The sequence below is a fragment of the Bos grunniens genome, chromosome 15, assembly GCF_055505025.1.
Source record: "Bos grunniens cultivar Pamir isolate PY7600 chromosome 15, Bosgru_T2T1.0, whole genome shotgun sequence".
NCBI classification, from domain to species: domain Eukaryota; kingdom Metazoa; phylum Chordata; class Mammalia; order Artiodactyla; family Bovidae; genus Bos; species Bos grunniens.
The window spans coordinates 48,996,319-49,022,302 of NC_141179.1; the positions used below are offsets into that span (position 1 = coordinate 48,996,319).

Sequence of the window (25,984 nt, forward strand, 5' to 3'; positions counted from 1 at the left end):
AGAAAAATGAACAGAGTTCCCTGGAAGCACAGGATGTAAGCTTATTCTGCCTGTTCTCTCTATGAAATAACCTTTGGATATTTTAATTTGGGATTGAGCTCTTAGTTCTATTGTAGATCTCTTGCATTTCCATTCAGCTTCATGAAGTAACCATGAGTGTCTGTTTTGTTTGGTTTTCTTCTCCCTTGGAAAACTAAAATCCAGAGCTTGTCTATAATCCACTCCTCAAGAGAGCTAGAACTGATTGAGTTTCTTGTCTACAGTAGTATTTTTTATCTTGAGCATGTTTTTGTCCTTGTTACCATCTCACCATCTTTAACCAATACTAAAATCGTTTGAATAGAACTCCTTCCTTGTCTGGTGCTTAGCTACACTCAATGGATCATTCTGGAAGAAGGAGAATAGGAGAGATGGATGCAATTGTGGAGGATGACAGGGGAAGAACAGAGGGTGAAAATGGGGAATGAGTGGAAAATAGTGTTGAGGATAGAGGAGGACCTAACAAACGAAAGATGTCTCAGGAACCAACAGGTTATCATACACTCAATATACACCTTCCTTGCTGACCATCAGCTGACCTGACTCCACCCCTGAGGGACACAGCCTAACCTTGACCAATGACTTCAAAGGACAAGGGGGAACAAGGGGGCAGAAGTTCAGCAGTTAAGAATAAAAGGCCACAGCATCCAGCAGCAGCACAGACTTGCTTCTGATGCTTCTGTGATCACCTGTAAGCTCCACAACTTGACATCATGGTGCATTTTACTGCCGAGGAGAAGGCTGCTATCACTGGCCTGTGGGGCAAAGTCAACGTGGAAGAGGCTGGAGGCGAGGCTCTGGGCAGGTAGGAAGTGGACTTCATGGGGGAGGATGGTGAATATGAGCCTGGCAAATTGGCCAAAAAATTCTTCAAAAATTTCTCAGTCGCTGATTTTCCATCTGCTATGTTTCCATGTCATAGGCTCCTGGTCGTCTACCCCTGGACCCAGAGGTTCTTTGATAGCTTTGGCAACCTGTCCTCTGCCTCTGCCATAATGGGAAACCCCAAGGTCAAGGCCCATGGCAAGAAGGTGCTGACCTCCTTCGGAGAAGCTATTAAGAATTTGGACAATCTCAAAGGTGCCTTCGCTAAGCTGAGTGAGCTGCACTGTGACAAGTTGCATGTGGATCCTGAGAACTTCAGGGTGAGTTTAGGAAGTGTTCGTGTGTTCCCTGTGGCTTTTTACTTTGCAGTAATAATGGAAGTTGAGTGTTTTATTGAAAAGACTAGAAAAAATCTCAGAAATCGTAGATCAAACTAGGTGTTAAGAGTGCAGACTTCCAGTGGGCATACTGAGACCACATTGATTCAGGACTAGTGACATAGTGGGGTTCAGGATGGGGAACACGTGTATACCTGCAGAGGATTCATGTTGATGTATGGGAAAACCAATACAATATTGTAAAGTAATTAACCTCTAATTAAAATAAATAAATTAAAAAAATAAAAGGATGTTAAGAGCATTAAAAAAGAGCTCCAGGCAAGAATACAGAAATGTGTTGCCATTTCTTTTTCCAGGGGATCTGCCCAGCCCAGGGATCATATCTGTATCCCTTACATCTCCTTCAATAGCAGGCAGGTTCTTTATCACTAGCACCATGATGAGCATCCTTAAGTTTGCTTAAAAATTTTCTGGAACTTCTGTCAGAACTGGATGTATTTACCCCAGAGAATATCAAAGAATAGCATATTTGTTCAAGGAGAAATGAAATCTGGCTTTTGATAGAAGAAGTCCAATCTCAAGAAAGGAGAATTATCCTATGTGATTCTTGATGACTGAAGTTTAGGAAGATACTTGGGAGAATAATTTTTAGCCAGATCATCTCAAAGAAAAATTGATCAATTCTCAATTAAATTACCCATCAGTATTGTGACTAAGTGGAAGCTTATTGCTGCATTGAATCGAGGCTTTACTAAGCTCATTCTAACAACCCATGCAGCCCTGAAATCCTATGAATATAAAAACTAGAGGGAGGGAAGGAGGCAAATAAAAATAATGAAATAGGAGAGAGCCAAGGGATATAGGTGGACAAAATATTGTATGGAGGGCTCATAGAATTTAAACTAAACTGAAGGACAAGCTCATCTGAGTTTATTGTACAGGTACAACCCATGGAGAAGTTTAAGATGTGGACTTGGGAGTGGGTTTAGGTACTAAGCCATTATTTTCTGCAACTCTTTCAGCAAACTTCAACTTGGCATACCTAATTCTCATTCTGTCTCTCACCCAACAGCTCCTGGGCAATGTGATTGTGATTATTCTGGCTACTCACTTTGGCAGAGAATTCACCCCTGACGTGCAGGCTGCCTGGCAGAAGCTGGTGTCTGGTGTTGCCACTGCTCTGGCCCACAAATACCACTGAATCCTCTTTTCAATTCACCATTTTGTGTCCCCAGTGCCTCCCTTCTGCCCTTGGGGACTGGGGTTTGGCCTTGAGAGCCCATCTTCTGTTTAATAAAGTACATTCTATTCAGTGATCAAAAATTAACATTGTATCTTCTCCATCATTTCATCTTGTACTAAAGGAGAAACAGTTCATTATCTGAAGAATGGGGAGAGACATAGGAAGAAGTACGAGTCCTTAGAGAAGCATTTGGGCAGCTCATGAATAGAATATAGACATTATGGAAGGATGATTGAGAGAAAGCTAAGGTGGGGAAAGAAGTTTTCCAGGGTGGGAAATATTTATTTTAGTGGTTGGGGACTGAATGTCACAGTTCACGGTGGCATGACTTACTGCATCAGGAAGGCAGAAGTAGTAAGTGGTGTCTGAGAAAAAGCAAGATATATTTATGGTACACGTCAGAGAGTTTGCAGAAAAAAGTAAAAGTTTTGTAGGGATTCATCATCTAGACTCTGGTTACTTTTTCAATTTGTTCTAATGTACATTTTAGCTCAACTAAGTTGTCATATATCTTATGAGATTGAATTGAAGATAGAAGATCAGTTGAAGGATGGCTGAGAATTTTCAAAAAAATCTCCATGAATCAACAATAGCCTACCCTTTCTAAAGGATTCCACCGTCTCCTTACAAATCCAAGGCTAATACACTTGAAATCATTCTGCATCATATTCTGGTTAAATGTAGTGTGTACTAAAATAAAATTAGAGTTATGATAGTATATAAATTGGGGAGACAAGAAGATGACCAAGATTTCATACAGGAGATAAGATACTAACAAAGTCTCATAGTCTAAAATTAGCCAGCCAGTGCTCAGTAATGTGCATGAATATGGCTCTCTGGAAGTGGAAGAGATATTAAGACATAGATAGACGATTAGGAAAGACTAGATAATATAAATTTTTGAACATAAAAATAAAAGTTATTACTGTGATAGTAGCAAGAGTAAGCAACAGGTATTCTTAGAACTTTAAATGACTCAAGGAGTAGGATTTAGAGGGGGCAAGTAATCTGCTTAATTCACACAAAATGAATTGAAAATTGCAGAGACCAGACATGGATTCTAATTGAGGAGAACAGATATAATGGCCTCAATCCAAGAAAAGCAGTGTGTTCAGCCATGTTTGACTTTTTGTGACCTTACGGACTGTAGCCCCCCAGGCTCCTTATCCATGAAATTTTCCTGGCAAGAATGCTGGAGCTGATTGCCATTTCCTCCTCCATGGGATCTTCCTGACCCAGTGATGGAACTTGCATCTTCTGCTTGGCAGGCAGATTCTTTACTGCTAAGCCTCAGGGGAAGCCCTGAAAGAAGATCTAGGAGGTCTGCAAAAAGTGAAGGATGAAGAAGGGGAGAATGAAGAGGACATATTTTCTGATTGGCTAGGGTGAATGGGGAGGAAGTGGGTGGCAGCAGATGAGAAAACTCACAGCGTGGTTCTAACAAGAAACACGTGTACACCCGTGGCGGATGCATGTTGATGTATGGAAAAACCAATACAATATTGTAAAGTAAACAAAAAAAAAATAATAAACTAATAATAAAAGAAAGAAAGAAAAAAAAAAAAAAGAAGAGGCCTGCAGTGACCTGGGGAGTTCATGTCAGAGAAACATTAACTGAATTATTCTTGAGGGCATCACTGCCAGATTGCTCAGGGAATCATGAGCTCCAGGCTTTGAGTCAAATTGTCCTCCTGAGGACTGGCAAATTTAACTCTATGAGGCATTCACTTCATTGCTCCCACACATTAATTATAGTACGTCCTGTAAATTACCTTCGAATTTGGCCTTGTGTCTTCACAATGGGAATAAAAGACCAGTGATTACATTGTTGCAGGCTGTCAACACATTGGTCTCTCTGTGTTCCATTGCCTATGTATTGATTTGAACACATTGGACCTTAGTAATGGATGGGAGATCTTTGTCACATCATGTGAGCTCAGTAGCTACATCTGGTGGGTAGAGTTGCCCTGCAGCATGTGAGATCCTAGTTTCCCAACTAAAGAGTGAATCCATGTCCCCTGGGTTGTGAGGAGGATTCCTATACATGGGACCACGAAGGAAGTCCACCATTAGCCTTTATTATGCCCCTAAACAGAGTAAAGAGAGGTTCTGTGTGGCACCAAGACCGTTCCACCCAGTCAGTCAACAAATGAGAGCAAAGTACTTTTTTTAATCTATCGATCTCTTTTTCATCCTTCTTGCCTCTCAACTATTACTCCGATTCTGAATATCAAAGGTTCCTGGATGGCGATGATGAAGGAGCAAGCAGAAGATACATTCTTCCTCCCTTAATGATCTAGGTTTAGTTCTAAAATTTGCCAGTTCAGGACAATTTACCTGAAAACAAAAACATATAATTTACAATCATATGCATATATTCAGGTCTAGAGGACTCAAATCTTTAATAGATGAAAAGATGTCTAATTATTGTTGATAGACCATAAAAGCCAGCTGAGAAAAATAATGTGATAACACAATTATCTGGGAATATTAATTTAAGAGTCAGAGGGTTTAGAAATTGTCATTACCAGGTTTAAAATACTAGAATGGCTTTGTATTCCCTATCCTAGAAGAGAAGTTCTGAGTTATTAGGTTTTTGCTTTTTCTGAAACAATATTTTCTGCCATTCTAACTTTTATTATTTACATATCAACCACACCAATCCATCACTCATATTTCTAGCATAGCAGACATTTGTTTTACCTTCCTTAGAGATTTGGATCCAGTGTCCCAACTTTCAGGACCTCTATCCCAATACTCTCCACTACAGATTCTTTCTTTTCATTCTGGGCCTCCTCAGCTATGACCTTCTTAGATTTATTCCTGATCTAATTGTGTCCCTCTCTCATTGTGTCCAGATATTAATTTCCTTCACAGCAAATGATAATAGCTGAAATTATTTGTTGATGGGTTTACTTATTCATTTTCTGTATCTTCCACCACAAAATTAGATAAAGAGGAAAGCTTTCTTTTTTGTCTATCTTAAATCTCCAGTACATAGAAAAATCATAACACAGAGTCATCTAACAAATAGTTATTGAATGAACATTTGAGAACCCATGGGAATGAAAGTTTGAAAAAAACATTATAGTTAATTTTACTTAATGTAAGAAACATAGTTTTGATCAGCTCTCTTGAGATGGAATGTGTTTCTCAGAGTACAATCAAGGGACCCTTGCCTAGTCTCTCCCTAGTGTTGTCATTTGTACTAATGGGGAGCCAGCTCTAAACCTAAGAACTTGCTGCTTTGGTTTGAATTTGAGCATACTGCTAGCTCTACAATTTGAGAAGCATCACTTAATACTTTAAGTTTTCATTCACTGATCATGCTTATCAAAGTCTATTTTGTCAGAATTAAATACACTAATATATCTCACATTTTTAATTCACAACTTGGAACATAAGCTTTCTTTAGCTCTTTCTCTAAAAATAATTAACTTTATCTGTAATTTCTATCTTTTAGAGGCAGTATTTATGTTATCTATAAGCACCATCTAGTATATATGTATTCATAAATATATGTGATTTTTATTCTAAATAATAATGCTTTTTTAAAAATTTGGCTATAAGAATAGTTATCATTATTGAACCTGATTGAGCTTTGGAGAAAAAAAGATCATTTTGTGAGGAAATAGAAAATAAATTCAAAGCCTGAATTTGAGGAATCAGCAAGACAGGTCTAGAGGAAAGAGAAGAGATGAGTCCAAAAACCGAGAGGTTATAAGGAAATAAGGATGGATATAGGAGGTGAAACATTTGGAAATATTGAGTTTGAAAGGAAAGAAGCTCCAGGGACCTGAACTAAGACCAAGATGTAATGTGTTAGGGCCTAAAAACTGCTTTCTGAAGTCTAGAGGGGTTTGTTTGGACTCTATTGACTTTTAAAAGAAACCTATATACACACGAACACCTATGGTGGATTCATGTCAATGTATGGCAAAACCAATACAATATTATAAAGTAACTAGCCTCCAATTAAAATAAATAAATTAAAAAAAAGAAGCCTATATAGAGATGAGGATATTGTCTACTGGAAAGTATAACTGTATGAAAGGAACTTTGCCTTTACTTGTTATTTTTCTCTTTTCCTCTCCAGGAGGCAGAAAAAAAAAAAAAAATTACCAAGGAGAATGTCTATGCAGCATATGCAGACTCTGTATACCAAAAGAAGCTAGAGTTCACAAATATATTGCTAAGGCTATTCTTACATTAGGGCTTCTCTGGTGTCTCAGACAGTAAAGAATCTGTCTGCAATGCAGGAGACCTGGGTTCAATCCCTGGATTGGGAAAATACCCTGGAGAAGGACATGGCAACCACTCCAGTATTCTTGCCTGGAGAATCCCTATGGACAGAGGAGACTGGCAGGCTGCAGACCATGGGGTCACAAAGATTCGTACATGACTGAGCACCTAACCACACAGCACATTCATACATTGGTTGAGCATTTGTACAGAATTGTTTCTAGACAGCCATTTCAAGTTTGCAGGCTGCAGACCATGGGGTCACAAAGATTCGTACATGACTGAGCACCTAACCACACAGCACATTCATACATTGGTTGAGCATTTGTACAGAATTGTTTCTAGACAGCCATTTCAAGTTTCTAGACATCCATTTCAAGGAGTGGGATAAATGTCTCTGAGGGAGGGAAACAGCTAGAACACGTGGGTTGGAGTGAGTATGATAAAAAGCTATGAGCGTTTATTTTTAAGCCCACAAAATATGAAGGAAGATAGGAAGAGGGAAATCATGGGCAAGTTCCTAGTCTAGCAAGGGGAACAAACTAACTGTGCTTAGAGACAAGGCAATGCCCCAGGCTTTGTGGGAAGTTGATATCACTTCTTTCTAAGTGGGAGTGGAAAGGCCAGCCTGCAACTCTCTGCTCACTGTACACATCTGTTATCTCTCTCCACCTGCACAGCTCCTGGAAATTGTGTTAGTGATTGTCTTGACAAACCATTCTGACACAGAATTAAGCCCCAGTGCAGGCTGCCTGAAGGATGCTGGTGACTGGACTGGTGAACACCCTGGCCCACAAGATTCACTGAGGGTCCTGCGCAGTAGTAGTGTCACCAAGGAGCAGCTTTATAGTAGCAGTAGCAGTAATGCTCTACTAAGAGTTCTCTGTATTGTCCTCAGGTCTGCTTTCTCACGTGCTTTTAAATTTGTTAAATCCTTAGGGATTCTATGCTGAACTGTGTTTGAGGGGGTGAGGGGGGCTCACCATTCAATTATTTCATGAAGTAGAGATTTCTGGAGGAAAATTAAAAACAGAGCACCAAAGGGATATGGTTGGGACATACACTTGGGAGAATCATATACTTGTGAGTTATTCCAGTTAAAGATATGGGAGTGTTCTGGCAGGAGGGAAAGGGTGTCAGGGGACAAGAAAACTCCATAGGACCAGATCAACAAGTGGGTCTTAAGTGGGTCTGGAAAAAAAGACTTCAGTTAAGACAAAAGTTCTGGATGGAGGAGGAGTACCAAAGTGGAGATTCTTTACAGGAAAATTAGCCCAGGTCTTAAGAAGGCACTATCCAGGCAAGGATGTCATTCCATTCTAAGAACATATTTTCTAAAAGTAACTGGTTTGTCATAACCCTTGTGAAGACAGATTGGGATGGGAAGGGTTCGAGGTCAGAGCAGGAGATACCTCTTTTCAAAGTCAACTCAAAGAACTGCCCATGGGCTTTACTAAGGAACTGTCTAGGTAAAGTGAAGAGAGCTGGCTAGGAAAGATATTTTTTTTTTTCAGAACTTATTTTCTTTTTTCTTTTAAATATTTATTTGTATTTATTTATTTGGATGTGTCAGGTCTTAGTTGCAGGAGGCAAGATCTTCGATCTTTGCAGCACACAGGATATTTAAATATGGCATGTAAGATCTAGTTCCCTGACCAGGGATGGAACCTGGGGACCCTGCGTTGGGAGACTGGAATCTTAGTCGCTGGACCACCAGGAAGGGAATGTTAAATTGATTGTTGCATTAGGAGATATACGTGAGCAGGCTGGCTACAGCATTTCAAGGAAGAGAGACCTTTGTAAAATGCCCAGAAAGAGGGACTGTCTAAAAAGTGTGAGAGAAAATCCAGAGTTAGAGGTAACTTCCAGAATCATTGCCTGCTTTGCTGAAAAGATGGGCAGTTATTCCCCAAAATTCAGAGCTGCAGAAGCCCCTGAATCTGAGGCCTTGCAGGGGCACATACTCCAATGTAGATGGGCATCAGGGCTAGAGATAGAAAGTACCCAGAGCCAACCCTGCAAGCCAGACCCCAGCTGAGTGTGAGTGAGGTTCCTGGTTGTGGTCATAGTTTCCGCTTTTTTCTTTCATTTCTCTCACCTCTTTTCTTGAAGCAAATCCTTTTGAGATTAATCCAAACTATTTTCTTTATATCTCTGTACCAAAGTGCTCACATAAATCAGTACCCACAGATTATCCACTCTGTCATGGTAAACCAGCTTCCAGAAACAGAAATTTTTATCCACATTTTACGTTTAAGTCTTTTCCAGGCTGAATAGATAAAAATGTCTCACTATATCAAATAGACAGAAAAGATTTATTTTCTAATAGTAGAAATTTGGCTATTAATATAAACACATTGGGTTGAACTCTAAATTTTAGAGTCCCTCTGTAAATACACATGAAAATTATTTTTATTATATGTATATATATTTGTAAGAGTGATCTCAGGGAGAAGCAAACCAGCTTTCTGGAGGTCAAAATGTGGGAGCAACAAATTCTGAGATAAAATGAATCATTCCCTCTCCCACTAGAAATGTGTCTTTTCCAGTCTTGTAAATGATTATTTGGATGCATGAGAACAAAGCACTTTAGATCACAGTGGCGGTGGTGTGTGGAGTACTGTCAGTGAAGGTTGCCTCTGACTGATTAGATGTGAAGAAAAGTCACACTCGGCCAGGAGTGTGGACCCAGCACATGAGACAACTCAGTTCATCCAGAGCCATTGCCAAGATGAATTCTTATACTTTCTTCATTAAACACAGAAACACCTATTATTTAACATTCAATAGTGTATTCTCTGATATGAATGCATAGATACATGTCCTGGCCAGAGAGAGTTTCCATGTAACCAGAGTGAAAACAATTATTCAGACAAGCACACATATTACTGATAGAACTCAGTAACAAAGGGCTGATGTTCATTTCTTCTCTAAATTACTGAGTTCTTGCCTATCCTGTTTATAAATTGATGCTGGATTGGGATCATTTATACTTGGCTACGAGAACTATAAAAGTATGAGCCCCATATAAGCTTTAGAAGCATTGGTAATCCAAGAAGAGCTGTGGCTTCTATTAATATACGCTGGCTGAACAGCAGAATAGTGTCTTGTAAATACCTGACACAGTGCTCAACAGAGTTCTAAATGTTGCTTTTCCTAACTCTAGCTATGCTTCATGGTCAGCCTGCTGGTCACTTCAGGAGGGGTGGTGGGGAGCTTGAGATATGAATTGCACAGTAGAGGGTAGGGGGGAAAACAGCGGAGTATCCCTGATAGAGCCGGTAACACTATCAGAGACACAAATGTCCATCTTGCTGACCCACCCTTGCCCAAGTCCCACCCCTGGTGGTGGCCCCCTACCTTTGACCAATAGTCTCATTTTATTGGGGGAAGGAAGGACCTTGGGACAGGAGATGAGGAATAAAAGGCCACACAGTGAAGAGGCAGCACAGACTTGCTTCTGGCCCATTAGGATCACCAGTAAGCTCCCAGACACCATGGTGCATTTTACTACCGAGGAGAAGGCTGCTGTTGCTAGTCTGTGGGCCAAAGTGAATGTGGAGGTGGTCGGCGGTGAGAGCCTGGCAAGGTAAGCACTGGACACAGGTAGGAGAGGATGTAGAAAGGCTGAAAGTGTTCCATAAAAGAGGGACTGGTTAGGTTTCTTACATACTCTGACTTCTCATCTGTTCTGTGTCTATGATCATCCCATAGGCTCCTGATCGTCTACCCATGGACCCAGAGGTTCTTTGACAGTTTTGGTAACTTATACTCTGAGTCTGCAATAATGGGCAACCCCAAGGTCAAAGCCCATGGCAGGAAGGTGCTGAACTCCTTTGGAAATGCCATTAAGCACATGGATGACCTCAAGGGCACCTTTGCAGATCTAAGTGAGCTGCACTGTGACAAGTTGCACGTGGATCCCGAGAACTTCAGGGTGAGTCTGGGCATGCCTGTGCTTTGTTCTTTCATCCAGGTTTCTGTGCTGTGGTTATAATGAGAACACTGACTCAAGTCTTATGCTATAGAAGTATTTTTTGGAGGTAATATTTCAGAGAAAGGCTTGATCTTGATAGGTTGTTCCAGAGGTCAAAGGTAAGACCAAGTAATTATTCTATGGCTAGTGGAGGTCACTGGTCATCTGATAATCCTGAAAAAAGAAAAAAGTGTTATGAAGAACACTAACCAAACTTGAGCTATATGTTTTGGCCTGGAGAATACAAACTGAGCCATGCAGAAGAAATCTTGCCTTGATAACTGAAATTTTCTATGAAAATTGATGAATACATTTCTTTATGATTTTTGAGTTTTGAACCAGAACTAAACAGGGCAAAATAAGAGCAACTTTTCACGATTTGTGCCTCCTTCTCTAGTCTCTAGCAAAGATGAAATGTTTTTGTATACAAGGTGCTGGATTCCTCATCAAATGGATGTCCAAACAATCTGATGTGTGTAATATCTTGAGACAAAATATGCATATCTAGTCCTCTTTCAGCACTATAAGTTTACTTTTAAAATAAAGGAGAGAAGCAATCCATAGCAATGCTCTGGGGTTGGAAGTTGACAGAGAAAATGGGAGAATGATATAACACAGTGGGGGTTCAGACTGGGAGTCACTGAAGCCAATGTCAGGTTTATAATGATGCACTTTTGTGGGAACATGGCCATGAATGTCGCTCAACCTCTTATGAAGAAGGAAATGGATGTGGCATCTATTTACTGGAAGGGCAGCCTGAGACCTTCTCTTCATTATGTACTATCTTCTTTTTATTCCCAGCTCCTAGGCAACATGATATTGATTGTCTTGGCAACCCACTTCAGCAAGGAATTTACCCCGCAGATGCAGGCTTCCTGGCAGAAGCTGACAAATGCTGTGGCTAATGCTCTGACCCACAAGTACCACTAGATGCCTCGCCAACCATGTTGGTGCCTATCTGAGGGCCCAGTCTCCCTTCAGTTCCTGTCTTGAAGACAGAGGGAGAGAGCTCTGACTCCAGACGTAACTCCAATATAATTCAAATGAAATAAAAGTCATGGTCTATAACGACTGTCCTTGTATTTTCACTTTGTTTTTATCTTTTATAAGTTGATTCAGGGAAAAAAAAAAAAAAAAAAAAGCTTTACTATTGGAACTGGGAATATTGGAGATTGAAATTTTGGGGAGGTTATAGAAGGAACCCTAATAAGATTCTATAAGAATGACTTCAGTGTGCAGTTAATTTTATGAGGGGAATGTAAACTCCTGAGATTGGCAAGGTCTTTAGAAAAAGGAAAGAAATGGAGTTACTTTAGAGAAATGCAAAATGATTGTTAATAGTGAGTTGTTAGGACACAAAGTAGGGGACCTGTATAGTCTGTTATTTGTATAAATGCAGGATAGAGCTCTTTTTGGTCTACTTTAATTTAATATAGAAGTCATATATTTTATAGTTGTAAGTGCAGTGAAGATGGTACTTTTTAGGCACCCAGTCAAGGACTGTGCTCTCAGTTGTTTCCTTGCATCTTCAATGGTACTAATGTTATATGACTTGGGAGCTCTGTGTCCTGGAACACATGACTAATTCTATTAAACCTTCACTAGAGATAAAGGCCATTTATTAGGGAAAATGATAAATTCACAATTCATCCTTTCAGGTCTAATGGACAGAAGATAAATTGGCCCTTTAATAGCAGTGGTAGTATAAAATTAGAAAATTTGCTAGAGAGACCATAAAAATCAGGAAATAAAGCTATTGTTTCATGCAAAAAGAAGATTCTTGAACAGGAGAGTGACATAATGAATAGGATATTGTAGGGAAATTGATCCACGTGTGTGTATAGACCAGACAAGGCAGAATCTACCCTGAATCTGGGATTAGGAATTGGCTATGATTATAATAAAGCTATAGGTAAAGGACTCAACTTGACAGAAGCAAGGGAAATAAGACTAAAAAATCAAATATTGGACCATTGTGGCAAAGAAGCCTGAAGACATGAAACACAGTGAAATGAGAGTGCAATAGTCATGGATGACAGCCACGTTCCCTATCTGGTGAATGAGCAGAGGAAATTTCTTGACAGAAGAAGGAAAAAACCTAGACATCTCTTGCTTGGAGCTGGTAATGGGCATAGCCACCCTTGTAAAAATCTTTTCAAATTTCTGTACTCAAGCCACTGGCATAAAGTGAAAAGCCAAAGCCTTGGAATTAACAGACAAGGTCAAAGTATTGCTCCATTGCCTCGAAACATTTAGTTAATATTTTTTTAGAATTAGTTTCCTTGTTTGTGAAGTGAGATAATTATCTCTATCTCTGCCTCACAAATGATCCCTACCACCCTCACTTCTGAAGTTCCAAGGAGATGTTTGTAAAGTGTGTTGTCTGTCATTTTGCCAAGGTAGTGGTAGTGGTTTATCTGATGTTCTATGATCTAGTTTTTTGTGCCCTGTTTCACTGTAGATTCTTGAATTGATTCCATTGTTTCTGAGCTTCATATCTAGCTATCTAACTGCTTAATATCCCATGTTGGATTGCTCAAAGGTGACTCAAATACAGTATGTCCAAAACTGAACTCCTGATCATTTCCTAATTTATTTCTGCTAACTGAACCTTCTTTTTGTGTTCCCCATCTTAATGACTATGACATCATCAACTGCTGAAGTCTGAAAATAGAGATGGTGTTTCTTCTGTTGGAGTTCTCCAAGCAGGAATACTGGAGTGAGTTGCCATTCCCCTCTCCAGATCTTCCTGGCCCAGGGATTGAACTTCTGTCTCTCATATTGTAGGAAGATTCTTTTGTATCTGAGCCACCAGGGAAGCCCATAACATCTTAATGATTATGACATCATCAGTTGCTCAAGACTGGAAACAGAGATGACAATTATATTTTCCTTCCTACTACAGTATCATTCTATATGTCTCTCATTTATTCTATTCCTATATTCATTTATACACTGAAGGCACAATAATTTTTGAAAAATACAAATCAATCATGTCACTCCATTTCTTGAATTTCTCAATAGTTCTACTTGACTTTCAGGTTAAAGGAAAAAAAATCTGTAACATAGTGTAAAGATCATTCATAGCATCTTCCTATCACAAAATATTTCCCTGTCATCTGAATTACAGTCACACTGTATATCTTTCTATATACAAATCACATTATTTGAATTATTGTCCCTGGTAATTTTTAAACAGCATTATGTTATATAATGAATCTGTATTACAGCATGTGATGCAGATTCTTTCCATTGCTGTAAATATTTCTTCATTTTACTGTACCATAATTTAGGAACATTAAAATTGCTACTGAATTGAGATTCTGATGCATATTGATGCTATAAGCATTCCTCTACATATCTTTGGATGCACACAAACATGCTTTTCAATTGCCAGGTCATAGGTGTTGCATATCCTCTGCTTCAGTAAGTGAAAGCGAAAGTCACTCAGTCGTGTCTGACCCTTTGCAACCCCGTGAACTATACAGTCCATGGAATTCCCCAGGCCAGAATACTGGGTAGCCTTTCCCTTCTTCAGGGGATCTTACCAACCCAGGGATTGAACCCAGGTCTCCCACATTGTAGGCAGATTCTTTACCAGTTGAGCCTACATGAAAGCCCAAGAATACTGGAGTGGGTAGCCTATCCCTTCTCCAGAGGGTCTTCCTGACCCAGGAATTGAACTGGGGTCTCCTGCACTGCAGGTGGATTCTTTACCAGCTGAGCTAACAGGGAAGCCCCTCTGCTTCAGTAGACACCAACAAATATTTTCAAAATCAATTGTACTGTTTTACATTATCATTAGCAAAGTATGAACACTTTTCTTTATATACAGCCTTGCAAAATGTTGGAATTGTCAACCTCTCATCTTCTATATATTCTTTTCCCTCTTCTTTCCCTTTTGTTACATTATTTTCCCTTCTCCTAGGCCCTTTTTCCATCCGTCCTTCCTCCCTTCCTCCCTTTCTTCTTCTTTTCTTCCTTTCTTCCTTCTTTCCAGGTATGCTGGTGGGTTTATATTTGTATATCATTGTAGTATTATTTTGAATTGAGAAGAATGAAATTTGACTTGAATCTTCATTCCTGGGTCCATTTTCACTTTTTTCCTGAGGATGCAGATGTGGAAATTTCTGTACGTGGTGTTTTCCCAGAAATCCTGTCAGACTTTATCAAGCTGAATAAGATGAATCTTGTTTGCAAGTCCTCTGAATTTTCTCTACAGTCATATCATAAATATCAGATATTTTTCTTTATTTCTCATTAAATTGTTTCCATTATCCATAAACCTAGTTCAGTAGCTGCTCCATGTTCCATAAACCTAGTTCAGTAGCTGCTAGAAAGACAATATTTATGATTTTTCATTAACTTGATGGCAATTTAGTTCAATGAAGGGAATGGGTGAAAATTGACTTTTGTGGCACAGAGTATTTTTACAAGCAGAAAGAAAACAAGTTAAATCTATGACAAAATATTTATCCATTTCAACCTCTTACAAATATTTTCAGAAACAGAGTGAAGCTCCATACAAAGTCAACTTGATAAAATATTTCCTTACTAGGTCTTAGTTTTCTTACCTATTAATTCAACTTTTTAAATTCATAGATAAACTGTACTTCATAGGCTTAAACTGTAAGATACATTACACAACATCAGACTGAAATATTTAAGCATAAATGAGACTGGGAATATATTTATAGAGGCAATGGATGGATGAAGGAAATGAAGCTAAGAGATAAGAACAGGGAGAATAAAGTTTCTGAGTCTAGACACACTGGATCAGCCAATCACAGATGAAGGGCACTGAGGAACAGGAGTGCATCTTACATTCCCCCAAACCAATGAACTTGTATTATGCCCTGGGCTAATCTGCTCTCAGAGCAGAGAGGGCAGGGGGCTGGGTGGGGCTCACAAGCAAGACCAGGGCCCCTACTGCTTACACTTGCTTCTAACACAACTTGCAACTGCACAAACACACATCATGGTGCATCTGACTCTTGAGGGGAAGGCTACTTGTCACTGCCCTGCAGAGCAAAATGAGGGTGGCTGAAGTTGGTGTTGAAACCTTAGGCAGGCAGGTATTCAGCTTACAAGGCAAGGAGAGTGAATGTCAGCTGGGTGTGTGGGGACAGAGCCATTGCCTGGGATTCTGGCAGGCACTGACTCCTTCCTTCCTTATGCTGTTTTCACCCTGTAGGCTTCTGGTTGTCTACCCCTGGACTCAGAGGTTCTTTGAGTCCTTTGGGAACTTGCCCTCTGCTGATGCTATTATGGGCAACGCTAAGGTGAAGGCCCATGACAAGAAGGTGCTAGACTCCTTTATCAAAGGCCTGAAGCATGTTGACCACCTCAAGGGTGTCTTTGCTTTGCTAAGTGAGTTGCACTGTAAGAATCTGCATGTCAGTCCTGAGAACATCAGTGTGAGTCTACGGGATGCTTAATATTCTCCATCTTTTTTTTTTTTTTTGTGGTTAAGTTCCTATCATGAGGAGAGAGTTAAGCAGCAGGATACAGTTCAGAATGGAAAAGAGATATTCTGGTTACATCACTATGGATTCCTCAGGAACATTTAGTTTCCTTTACTTTCTTTGTTCCCAGCCATCATTTCCTCTTACCCAATCTTGTTTTTTTCTGTTTGTTCTTTACAGTATCTTCTTTTTATTCAAACATTTTGAGTATTTAAAAACACTTTTATATTTTAAGTCACTTAAAATTTTATCTCATATTTTCCCCTTACCTCTTCCTTTCAAAGCAAGGGAGACAAAATGATGCATTGTGTCTTGAAATGGTTCAAAAGAATAAAAAATGATAACAGGCTATGGACTAAGACAGAAAGGCAGAAACATTTCTAAGAACAAGTTCAGGCTGCTATCAATTCAGTTCAGTCACTCAGTCGTGTCCAACTCTTTGCAACCCCATGAATCATAGTGCGCCAAGCCTCCCTGTCCATCACCAACTCCCGGAGTTCACTCAGACTCACGTCCATTGAGTCAGTGATGCCATCCAGCCATCTCATCCTCTGTCATCCCCTTCTCCTCCTGCCCCCAATCCCTCCCAGCATCAGAGTCTTTTCCAATGAGTCAACTCTTCGCATGAGGTGGCCAAAGTATTGGAGTTTCAGCTTTAGCATCATTCCTTCCAAAGAAATCCCAGGGCTGATCTCCTTCAGAATGGACTGGCTGATATGGGTGGGTTCATATTAGGAGTAACATCTACACTTCAGCCATCTTTCTACTTATATTCTAGGGGCACAGCTTGGGATGAGACTGAAATACTCTTTAGTCTGAATTGGGTGCCTCTGCTAACCATGTCCTTGTTTTTTTATTCCTTCCACACAGCTCCTTGGCAAAATACTGGTAATTACACTGGCTCAAAACTTTGGCAAGGAATTCACCCTGGAGTTCCTGGCTGCCTATCAGAAGGTGGTGGCTGGTGTGGCTAATGCCCTCACTTAAAAATACCACTGGGATCCTGGCCATTTTCTTTAAAAAAGGAGAAAATTTATTTTTAATTGATTAATGATTGGTTTACAATACTGGTTTGATCACTATCATATATTAACAGGAATTAATCATAGGTGTACATATATCCCCTCCCATTTGAATCTCCCTCCCATCTCCCACCAATTCACACTCCTCTAGGTTATTACAGAGCCCTATTTGAATTCCTTGAGTGGATGAACATTGTGATAGCTTACAGTGAACAGTGTCAGATTTGTGGCCTCCAGAGGAGACAATTTCGATCTGGGGCCAGAGAAGAGGCTTGATCACTCAGAGCTTTTGCATGGCAGAAATTTTATTACAGTGAAAAACGGACAGAGGAAGCTTCTGAGATAGACATCAGAAGGGGAACTGTAAAGTGCCCTACTTGCTAGTCTTATCAAGACCTTATATACTTTTTCCTTTGGTTACTAACAATAGAAAGGTCTTATTGAACCCTCTCTCACAACATACATTTTAAGAGAACAGGATTAGTCAGAAGAATCTTAAGAAGGAGAACCAGGTCCTCAAGTAAGATGCATTGTTGTTATATAATCATTAGTACAAAGTTAAGGAAAAACATACCTTTGAGCAAGATGAATTGTTTTGTTGTTTAATCATTGAAGTGAAGTGAAGTTGCTCAGCCATGTCCGACTCTTTTCGACCCCATGGACTGTAGCTCTTACAAGGCTCCCCTGTCCATGGAATTTTCCAGGCAAGAGTACTGGAGTGGGTTGCCATTTTCTTCTCCAGGGGATCTTCCCCACCCAGGGATCTAACCTGGGTATCCCACATTGCATGCAGACAATTTACCATCTGAGCTACCAGGGAAGCCATGGTAGAAGGTCAGCCTTATTCCTTGGACTGACTTTTTCAGCAATTAGAGTATATTTTGAGCCTAACTTTAAAAATAGGAGGTTTGTTGCCAAACAGAAAAGGAATTTCTTAACACTTTGATGAGGTAAAAATAAGGATTGACATGTTTATGAACAGCATTAGTATGGCAAGACAGCATAGATAACCCTGTACTGGTCTGCAGCTCCTGAACACTGCACTGTCTGGTTCCCAAATTCCATCTGTAAAAAAGCAGCTTCACTCATTTCTCCAAGCAAATCTTAGGAGCAAACGAGTCCACGTAAGGCTTCTGTCTCTGGTGTAACTAAAATGGAGGAAAATGGACTATTGAAAGGGATCATCTACTTTTTCAGAGAAGACAAACGATGGGAGGTAGGAAAGCATTATATTTTAAAACGACTTGAGTCTTGTAGGTTTCTGTTGGTCTGTCATGCTTTTCCTATTTGGAGAGTAAGATCTAATCACTTGAGTTACATAAGAGGTTTGGTAAAGATCAATCAGTCTTTCTCTAAGAGACTTGGCCACTGATAATACATCCACCACAAAGGAGAATACCTAAACCATGAATATATCCTGCACTGGCACCATCATTAAGAATAGGCTTGGAAACAGGACTTGATGCCACTTCCTTCTTTGTCCTTCATCTAGTAAATAGGCCTCTTTGTGTCTGTGTTAGTTGCTCAGTCAGTGTCCCATTCTTGGCAACCCCATGGAGTCTGTCTGGTTTCTTCGTCCATGGGATTCTCCAGGCAAGAATACTGGAGTGGGTTGCCATTCCCTCCTCCAGGGGATCTTCCCAACCCAGGCATCGAAGCCAGGTTTCCTACATTGCTGATAGACTCTTTACTGTCTGAGCCAGCAAGGAAGCCCTTTACCTTTACTTTAACCACCTAGGTTATGCCTGGGTTTAAAGAGCTCTGGGCTTAAAGAAAGTTAGTCTTAAAGATTGTTGTCACAACTCAGAGTTGAAGAAAAAATGTCTTATGTGACTAAGACAAAGCAATGTAGAACAAAACATTTTTCCTTTTCTCCTCCTTGAGAGCTCCAGATCCCTTGAGCACCCTGGATTCCTTATCAGTCTATCTAAGAATTGACTCTCCAATTGGAAGACTTGATTTCCCTAGATTCTTCTATTTTTTACAGTTTAATTTTTAAGTCATTTTTCAGTTGTGATATTGCTTCTGTTGTTTTTTATGTTCCTGTTTTCAGGCCACAAGGCATGTCAGGTCTTAGTCCCCTGAACAGAAATAGAACCCTCACCCCCTGCATTACACTAAGCCTTAAACACTAGACTGTCAGGAAGGCCCCAGTATTTCCCCAGATTTTATCTTCTGAACTTGGGGAAATAAAATCCACCCTCAAAGGTATGGCTTCTGCCTGATAAATAAATTTCAGCTCAATTTCCTGATTCAGTTTACTCATTTTCCCCCCTAAGGATATGGGAAAGTCCCTAAGGGTCTATTGATAGGCTTTGTGTCTAATATGAGAGGACAAGGGGAATGAGAAAAGGAAGGTACCTCACATAGTCAATAATGGATGAAGCTTCTGCCTCAAAGCACAAGAACTATTAAGAATGTTTAAAATATAGACAGGATACTGGCATTGCAGGGAATCATGGAAAACTTCAAACCTAGGCAGAAACTTCAGGCTAATTCTGATCCATATCCACTAATTACTCAAGAAATAGTGTGCTCAATCAGAGACATAATGATTACTCAAGAAACCATTATTAACGTTTCCCTTTTTCATACTTCCCTTGCCTGCACATTGTAGGCAACGATGCTACATTACATCCGATATTCCCAATCTAATGCATAATCTCCCTCTCCCACTTGCCCCAAATAGCCTCCAAAATTAACCCCAACCTCCCATTTCAGGTAAAGCTCAGTGCTTGCATAACACTTGCTTGAATCTTTTGACCTTGTCATCAGTGAAATTTCCAGTATTGCCTAAGGAAATTCTTCCAAACCCTCCCACTCCAAACTTTGCACATTTCTTCCTGTCTAGCATACTCACCCTGTGTGCTGTATAAGGGTTTCTGCCTTTTATACTATCCTACATGATTACCATGTCTTATACAGCAAATCCACCATAGACAGTAAGTGTACGTTTATTAAATGAAATAATCAATGAATGAACAATTATTTCTTGTGTCAAAACTCCTGGGAGTAGAGGACAATTTTAAAAATAGGCTATTGTACAGTGTTTCTTTGGTTTAGTGCTACAATATACAATGAGGAAGCACACAGGAAAGTAAATCACTGATTAGATATTTGCTTTCTGCTTATAGGTAGTACAATATCTTTAGAAAATTTTTAACTTTTTATTTTATGCTGGCTGCTGCTGCTAAGTCGCTTCAGTCGTGTCCGACTCTGTGTGACCCCATAGATGGCAGCCCACCAGGCTCCTCTTTCCCTGGGATTCTCCAGGCAAGAACACTGAAGGGTTGCCATTTCCTTCTCCAATTCATGAAAGTGAAAAGTGAAAGTCAAGTCGCTCAGTCATGTCCGACTCTTAGCCACCCCATGGACTGCAGCCTACCAGGCTCCTCAATCCATGAGATTTTCCAGGCAAGAGTACTGGAGTGGGGTACCATTGCCTTCTCCATTCCAATTAAAACTGTTGTGATAGTTTCAAGTGCACAGCAAAGTGACTAAACCATTTATATACATGTTTCCATTCTCCCCCAAACTCCCTCCCATCCAAGCTGGCACATATCATTGATCGACTTCCCTGTGCTATACAGTAAGACCTTGTTAGTTATCCATTTTAAAGATAGCAATGTGTATATGTCCATCCCAAACTCCCTAACTATCCCTTGTGAAATTATTTTTGTCATATGTAAAATTGGAAGGACTTCTAGAACCTTCTAACTTAAATAAACTGAAGTGAAGTTGCTCAGTCGTGTCCAACTTTTTGTGACCCCATGGACGGAGTAGCCTGCACCAGGCTACTCCATCCATGGGATTTTTCAGGCAAGAATACTGGAGTGGGTTGCCATTTGCATGCATTTCTTTAAATCTATATCATGCTCCTGTTGATTAAATTTAAGTTTGACTACCTGAAACAGAACAAGTTGCTTCCCAGGTTATAGACAATGCATTACAGTTCACTTTTTCACAACTATATTTTGAATTATCTGAAGGCAGATGAGCTTTTAAATATTTACTTTTTTCTCATGTCATTATACATAATAGGCACTGAGAATCCTTTACACCCCAACACTATGTTTAAAAACCACAGGGTCACATCACAGAATCAGAGACATTTCAGGAAAATTTTGGGAAGTTTCCTTTCACATTCTTGAGCACAGAAACGTCATGATAAAATTAGACATTAGGAGACAAAGAGATTTTCAAAATGTTTGAAAGAGCGTAAGGGGAGACTGTGAGTTTCACAATTTCAAATGAGAAAACAAAGTACACTTCTTCCTTCTAAATGTTCATAAACGTTTTAAAAATATCTGAAGAACTTACTGTACTCTCTTTTGTTCTTTCACCTTTGGAACTGCCAATCAGTCTAGGCAAGAAGTTGGGACTGAAAATCCCAATACTGGAGAATTCAAGGGAACATCACTGGGGTGGGACTTGGATGAAGTTCAAACAGTTGCTGTATTGCTGGTGTGGTGTCTCCACGTTGGGAGTGAGGAAGTCAAGGGACGGAAAGAGACTTGGAAGCTTGTTATATGTTTTCATTCCTTGTTAAACTGGAGGATCTGTGAAAGTCTAAGAGTAAAATTAATTCCTTAATATTTGATTTTATTTGATAATTTATCCAATAGTTACTTCTAGTTCCTCCCTATCATGTTGCTTTCTAGATCATGTTCAGTATGTGTTAATGCAGATGGGGTATGTGTGGAAGAAAGAAAGATGGAAAGAGACCAGAGGCAAGAGAGAAGAACAGAGGCAGGGAGGGAGACACAGAGAGTCAGAGACAGAGAAAGGGAGGGAAGAAGAGGAGAGGGGAGAAAGGAGAGGAGAGAGAGAGAGAAGTAAGTAATGTTGTGCATTGATTTCCATAATCATTTTAAAATCAGCCAGTTGAATGTCATGGGAATTTAGGATGCTATTCTAGATTTTCTATCTCTTAAGCCTCAGAGAAGTGCCCTGAATGTTGGCTTTGGGAATTAATGCCTTATGTATTTGTCAAGGGTGACCAGTTTGAAGCCACGGTTCTGCCTTTCCAGACATACAGCTTCAAATTTTACTTAAGAAAGACTGCCCCTTTGTTCTTGATAAATCAAGACCATCGCCCATTTTTGAGGTAAATAAAAGCTAATTCTGAATGAATTAAAATCTGAGCCCAGTGGGGGAAATATTAATATGGAATTGATAAACAGACACTAACTGGTCTGTAATAATTAGGATATATTTTTTCAAAATTATGGCTATGTTGATTTCACTGTTTTTAGAAAGAAATTTGACCTTTTTAAACATGAATTAGACTATAACATTCCTAAACTATTCTGTTTATGACATCTGTTTCTATGAGTTCTGCTCTTCATGAAGCATTTACTTATTTTTTTGTTGTTTTATTTTATTTTAGTTTATTTTTGAAACAGTGCTAAAACTGAGGTAACTAAGATATTGTACATCTGGGGAAGAAGAGTAAATAATAACTGCTTTATCTTGTAATAAATGCGAATGGAAAATAACCAAAGAAAATAGCTACTTTACCCAGAAAAATATAGATTAGATTGCTGAAATATTCTACTTGGATAATTAAAAATTGAACAGCAGAGCATGTACAAAAGAATTCTAGCTGAATGAAATTTTTGAACCAAATGATGAAACCACACATCTCTGGATGAAATGTCATGATTCTCCTGAAGAAAGTCAATATTCATCCTCTTAATTATACTCAGAATAGGCCCAGCCTGGTATAGAACATTAGGAATTAGGTCACCTTGCCAGACTGCAATAAAGGAAAAGAAAAAAAAAAAGTCTATCTCTCTCTCTTCGGACTTGTGTGAGTTTGTGCATGTGTGTGTATGCTCAACAGGGCTTTAATCGAAGTAGAGCAGACATGCGGTAGATCCCTTCACAGAGTCCAAGAAAGCTCACGGTGGTGAAGATGGTAGTGGGCCTAAGAAGCATTCCAGAACTTTTTAGTGGCAACCTGGATTTGCACTTTAGGGTCTGAACATAACCCCATTTATATAACTATTCACTCTTCCTTATTTTTGCCTGAACTTTTGATGTCTGATAACAACTTTCAGACTTGTCCCTGCAGAGTTAGAAGGAAAAACCCATTTCACTCTTTAATCATACCAAGTAGCAAGCATGAAAGATAGCAACAACTCTTGCTCTGAGACTTGCATGATGGTGGCTGCAGCAGCAATCAGTACAAAAGAGGGACTCATAGACCATTCATAGCAAAGGAAGATATAAAAAAGAAGACCCAGTAGAAGAATTTGTACATGTATATACACACACACACACACACACACACACATGTATACTGGAATATTACATATGACTCAGGTATAAAAAAGAATGAAATTTTGCCAGTTGCAACAACTTGGATGAACCTGAAGGATATTATGCTTGGTGAAATGTCACACAAAGAAAGACAAAATCTTGTATGTTGCAACTTTTACGTGAAACACAAAAAGCAAAATAAACAAATTAATATAACAAAGCAGAAACAAACTCACAGGTATAGAGAACAAACTAGTATTTACCCATGGGGAGAGGGGAGGGTCAGGATAAGGGTAGGGGATTCAGAAATACAAACTATTGTGTATAAAGTAGATTAGCAACAAGGATATATTGTACAGAACAGAAAACATAGTCAGTAATTTATTGCAACTTTAAATGGTGCATAGTCCTTAAAAACACTGAATCACTATGCTGTGCACCTGAAACTAATATAATATTCTAGATTAAATATTTAAAAATAATTAACTTAAAGCAAATGAATTAGGGAAATCATCTCTGAAAGCAGAAAAGGATAGGGGAAGTCTTCAAGTACATGCAAATTTCTGTCAGTCAAGACAGCAAAATTGTAGCCCTGACAATTTGACTCCTTTACAAGAAAATATAGGAATAGACTATACTACTATTTAGTAAATTCTGTGAGTTTTCCATAACACAAACATCCTGAAGAGGCATGTCCAAAGTTTCCCAGAAGAAGTCCTTTCACTCACATATGCCTGACCTCTGATATCAGGGATGTGAATTAGGGTGTTTAAAAGAGTACAAATATAAAACAATGATAAAGCTAATGGAGATTTCAATTTAATCCATTGAAATGCAAAACCTAAAGGTCCAACCAAAAGTAGCTTTTTGTTTTTAACATTTAAAACATTTGAAAGATTTCTTTTCCCAGAAGTCAACATATGGAAATTTTTTTCTAAGTATAGACCAATAGTTAGAGCCTCTTTGTTTGAGGGTTGCAGAAAAGAGTGTATATAAATTGAAAATGTTTAAATTCTATATTTTTTACCCCTATAATCTTTTGTGGGCATATAATTCTGCCCTAACTTCCAGAAAGCTAGGCAAGAGCCAAGACTTTTCTACATGTCTGAAAATATCAGAATGAATTTGTTCACAAGTACTTGAATGGGAATGGGCCAGGTCAAAAGGGTGAGGAATCTTCATTTACCTAGCAATGATGGAAAAAAAAATTTTGGAGGATGGAGTAACGAGAGCTGGACATTTATGAATTTCTTTGTAACAACTAGAAAATGCAGAAGTTCTTCCCTTCTAGTTCACCTAAAAATATATTAGTTGGAGTTACAGAGACATAGAGCTGAAAGAATGAGAGATTTTTTTAAACATGTTTTGCCAGTGATGGCAAAGGTGAGAGAGAGGTGATTCTAGACATCAAGTTGTCTGAATCAGGAGAAGGTTCTAAGGAGAGAGATCATGGAATGTAAATATATATGTTCTTATCCTTACTGAAAGGAAGTAGAAATTGAAGAAGGGAAGATGCAGAAAGTACAGATGGTAGAAAGTAGGGGAACCTCAGGGAACTCTGAAGTTCTGCTGAGCTCAGAAATGCTTGCTGCTTTTGCTTTTTTCATTGAATCTTCTAGTAGTAAGAAACAGACCTCTATACCTCAGAAGTTTTTTTCTTGCCTAAGAAGGTAAGAGGATTTATTATATGGGTGGGAGGAGGGGCAAAGAGAGAAGAAATATTTGAAAAGCTGTAGATAATGAAGAATAAATTTTAGAGAAAGAAGGTATAAATAAAGTATATAGAGAAAACAAAATTATGGATGAATAAAATAGAAGTAATTGTTATGAACACAGTATTCTTATAGGCTTAGAGAAAGAAAACAAATAATCCGATTCAAGCTGGACTGTCTTTCCACAATTTTATCCCTCCTTTTAAATCATGGAGAAGCTTCTCTGTTCTTCCAGACACTTTCCCAGGTCAGTCCTTGAAGAAACAAGTTATATGCCTCTACTAGTCTTTTAACACATTACCTCTCTCAGGGTTATTGAAACCTTGGGGTTATGATTGATTTTTCATTTATTTGTATTTCTTACTACATGGAGAGGTCTCTATGTTTTCACATATGGATTAATGGAGTAAGTACTTCAAAGGACCTCTCGATCCATACTTATTCTATTTTTCTATCATTATTTATTTGGCCATAAATTAAATTAAGAAAAAATTAAATGAGTAGATAAGCAAATGAATATTTGTTTTCATACCAGAACGATTTAATCCCAAACAAGCAAACAAAAGAGATGCGTATTTAGAACAGAGGCAGAGGTTGTATCCAGGCTGTACTTGTAATTCTTTTGCATATTCTGAAGGCACAGGAGATGATCCATCCACATAGTCTTAAGTCGAATCATAGTGGACAAATCCTTTCCATTTTCTGGAGCCCGGAGTCTTCATTTGTGTAATAAGAAAATTGAGGAGGTGGTTTCCAAGAGGTTACCTCGTTGTGATTCTAAAATCTCTACAAGCAAACTTCCTAAGGAAGATGACTTTAATAGCAATTTGTATTGCTGAAATGACTGAGATCTAGAGA

The 25,984-nt window shown here is 39.0% G+C and overlaps 2 protein-coding genes and 1 pseudogene across 2 annotated transcripts; all 3 read left to right on the plus strand.

The window, feature by feature from the left end:
- The first annotated feature begins 752 nt into the window (after positions 1–752).
- Positions 753–2,472, plus strand: LOC147357994 (hemoglobin subunit epsilon-1). Its single transcript, XM_086342014.1, has 3 exons — positions 753–844; positions 962–1,184; positions 2,275–2,472. The coding sequence occupies exons 1-3, from the start codon at positions 753–755 to the stop codon at positions 2,401–2,403; spliced, it is 444 nt and encodes a 147-aa protein (XP_086198140.1). The 3' UTR covers positions 2,404–2,472.
- A 7,610-nt stretch (positions 2,473–10,082) lies between these two features.
- LOC147357995 (hemoglobin subunit epsilon-4) lies at positions 10,083–11,731 on the plus strand. Its single transcript, XM_086338433.1, has 3 exons — positions 10,083–10,276; positions 10,402–10,624; positions 11,465–11,731. Exons 1-3 carry the CDS (start codon positions 10,101–10,103, stop codon positions 11,591–11,593), a joined length of 528 nt encoding a protein of 175 aa, XP_086194559.1. The 5' UTR covers positions 10,083–10,100; the 3' UTR covers positions 11,594–11,731.
- Positions 11,732–15,641: 3,910 nt separating this feature from the next.
- On the plus strand, positions 15,642–17,148 carry LOC147357996 (hemoglobin subunit beta pseudogene; annotated as a pseudogene).
- Positions 17,149–25,984: the final 8,836 nt, after the last annotated feature.

What these genes read in the sequence shown, in the direction of transcription:
- LOC147357995 (XM_086338433.1), top strand. Translation starts at nt 10,101, where the DNA reads ATGAGGAATAAAAGGCCACACAGTGAAGAGGCAGCACAGACTTGCTTC. An exon ending in GGCGGTGAGAGCCTGGCAAG is followed by an intron (nt 10,277 to 10,401) that starts GTAAGCACTGGA and finishes ATCATCCCATAG; the next exon opens with GCTCCTGATCGTCTACCCAT. An exon ending in TGGATCCCGAGAACTTCAGG is followed by an intron (nt 10,625 to 11,464) that starts GTGAGTCTGGGC and finishes TTTTATTCCCAG; the next exon opens with CTCCTAGGCAACATGATATT.
- LOC147357994 (XM_086342014.1), top strand. Translation starts at nt 753, where the DNA reads ATGGTGCATTTTACTGCCGAGGAGAAGGCTGCTATCACTGGCCTGTGG. An exon ending in GGAGGCGAGGCTCTGGGCAG is followed by an intron (nt 845 to 961) that starts GTAGGAAGTGGA and finishes TCCATGTCATAG; the next exon opens with GCTCCTGGTCGTCTACCCCT. An exon ending in TGGATCCTGAGAACTTCAGG is followed by an intron (nt 1,185 to 2,274) that starts GTGAGTTTAGGA and finishes CTCACCCAACAG; the next exon opens with CTCCTGGGCAATGTGATTGT.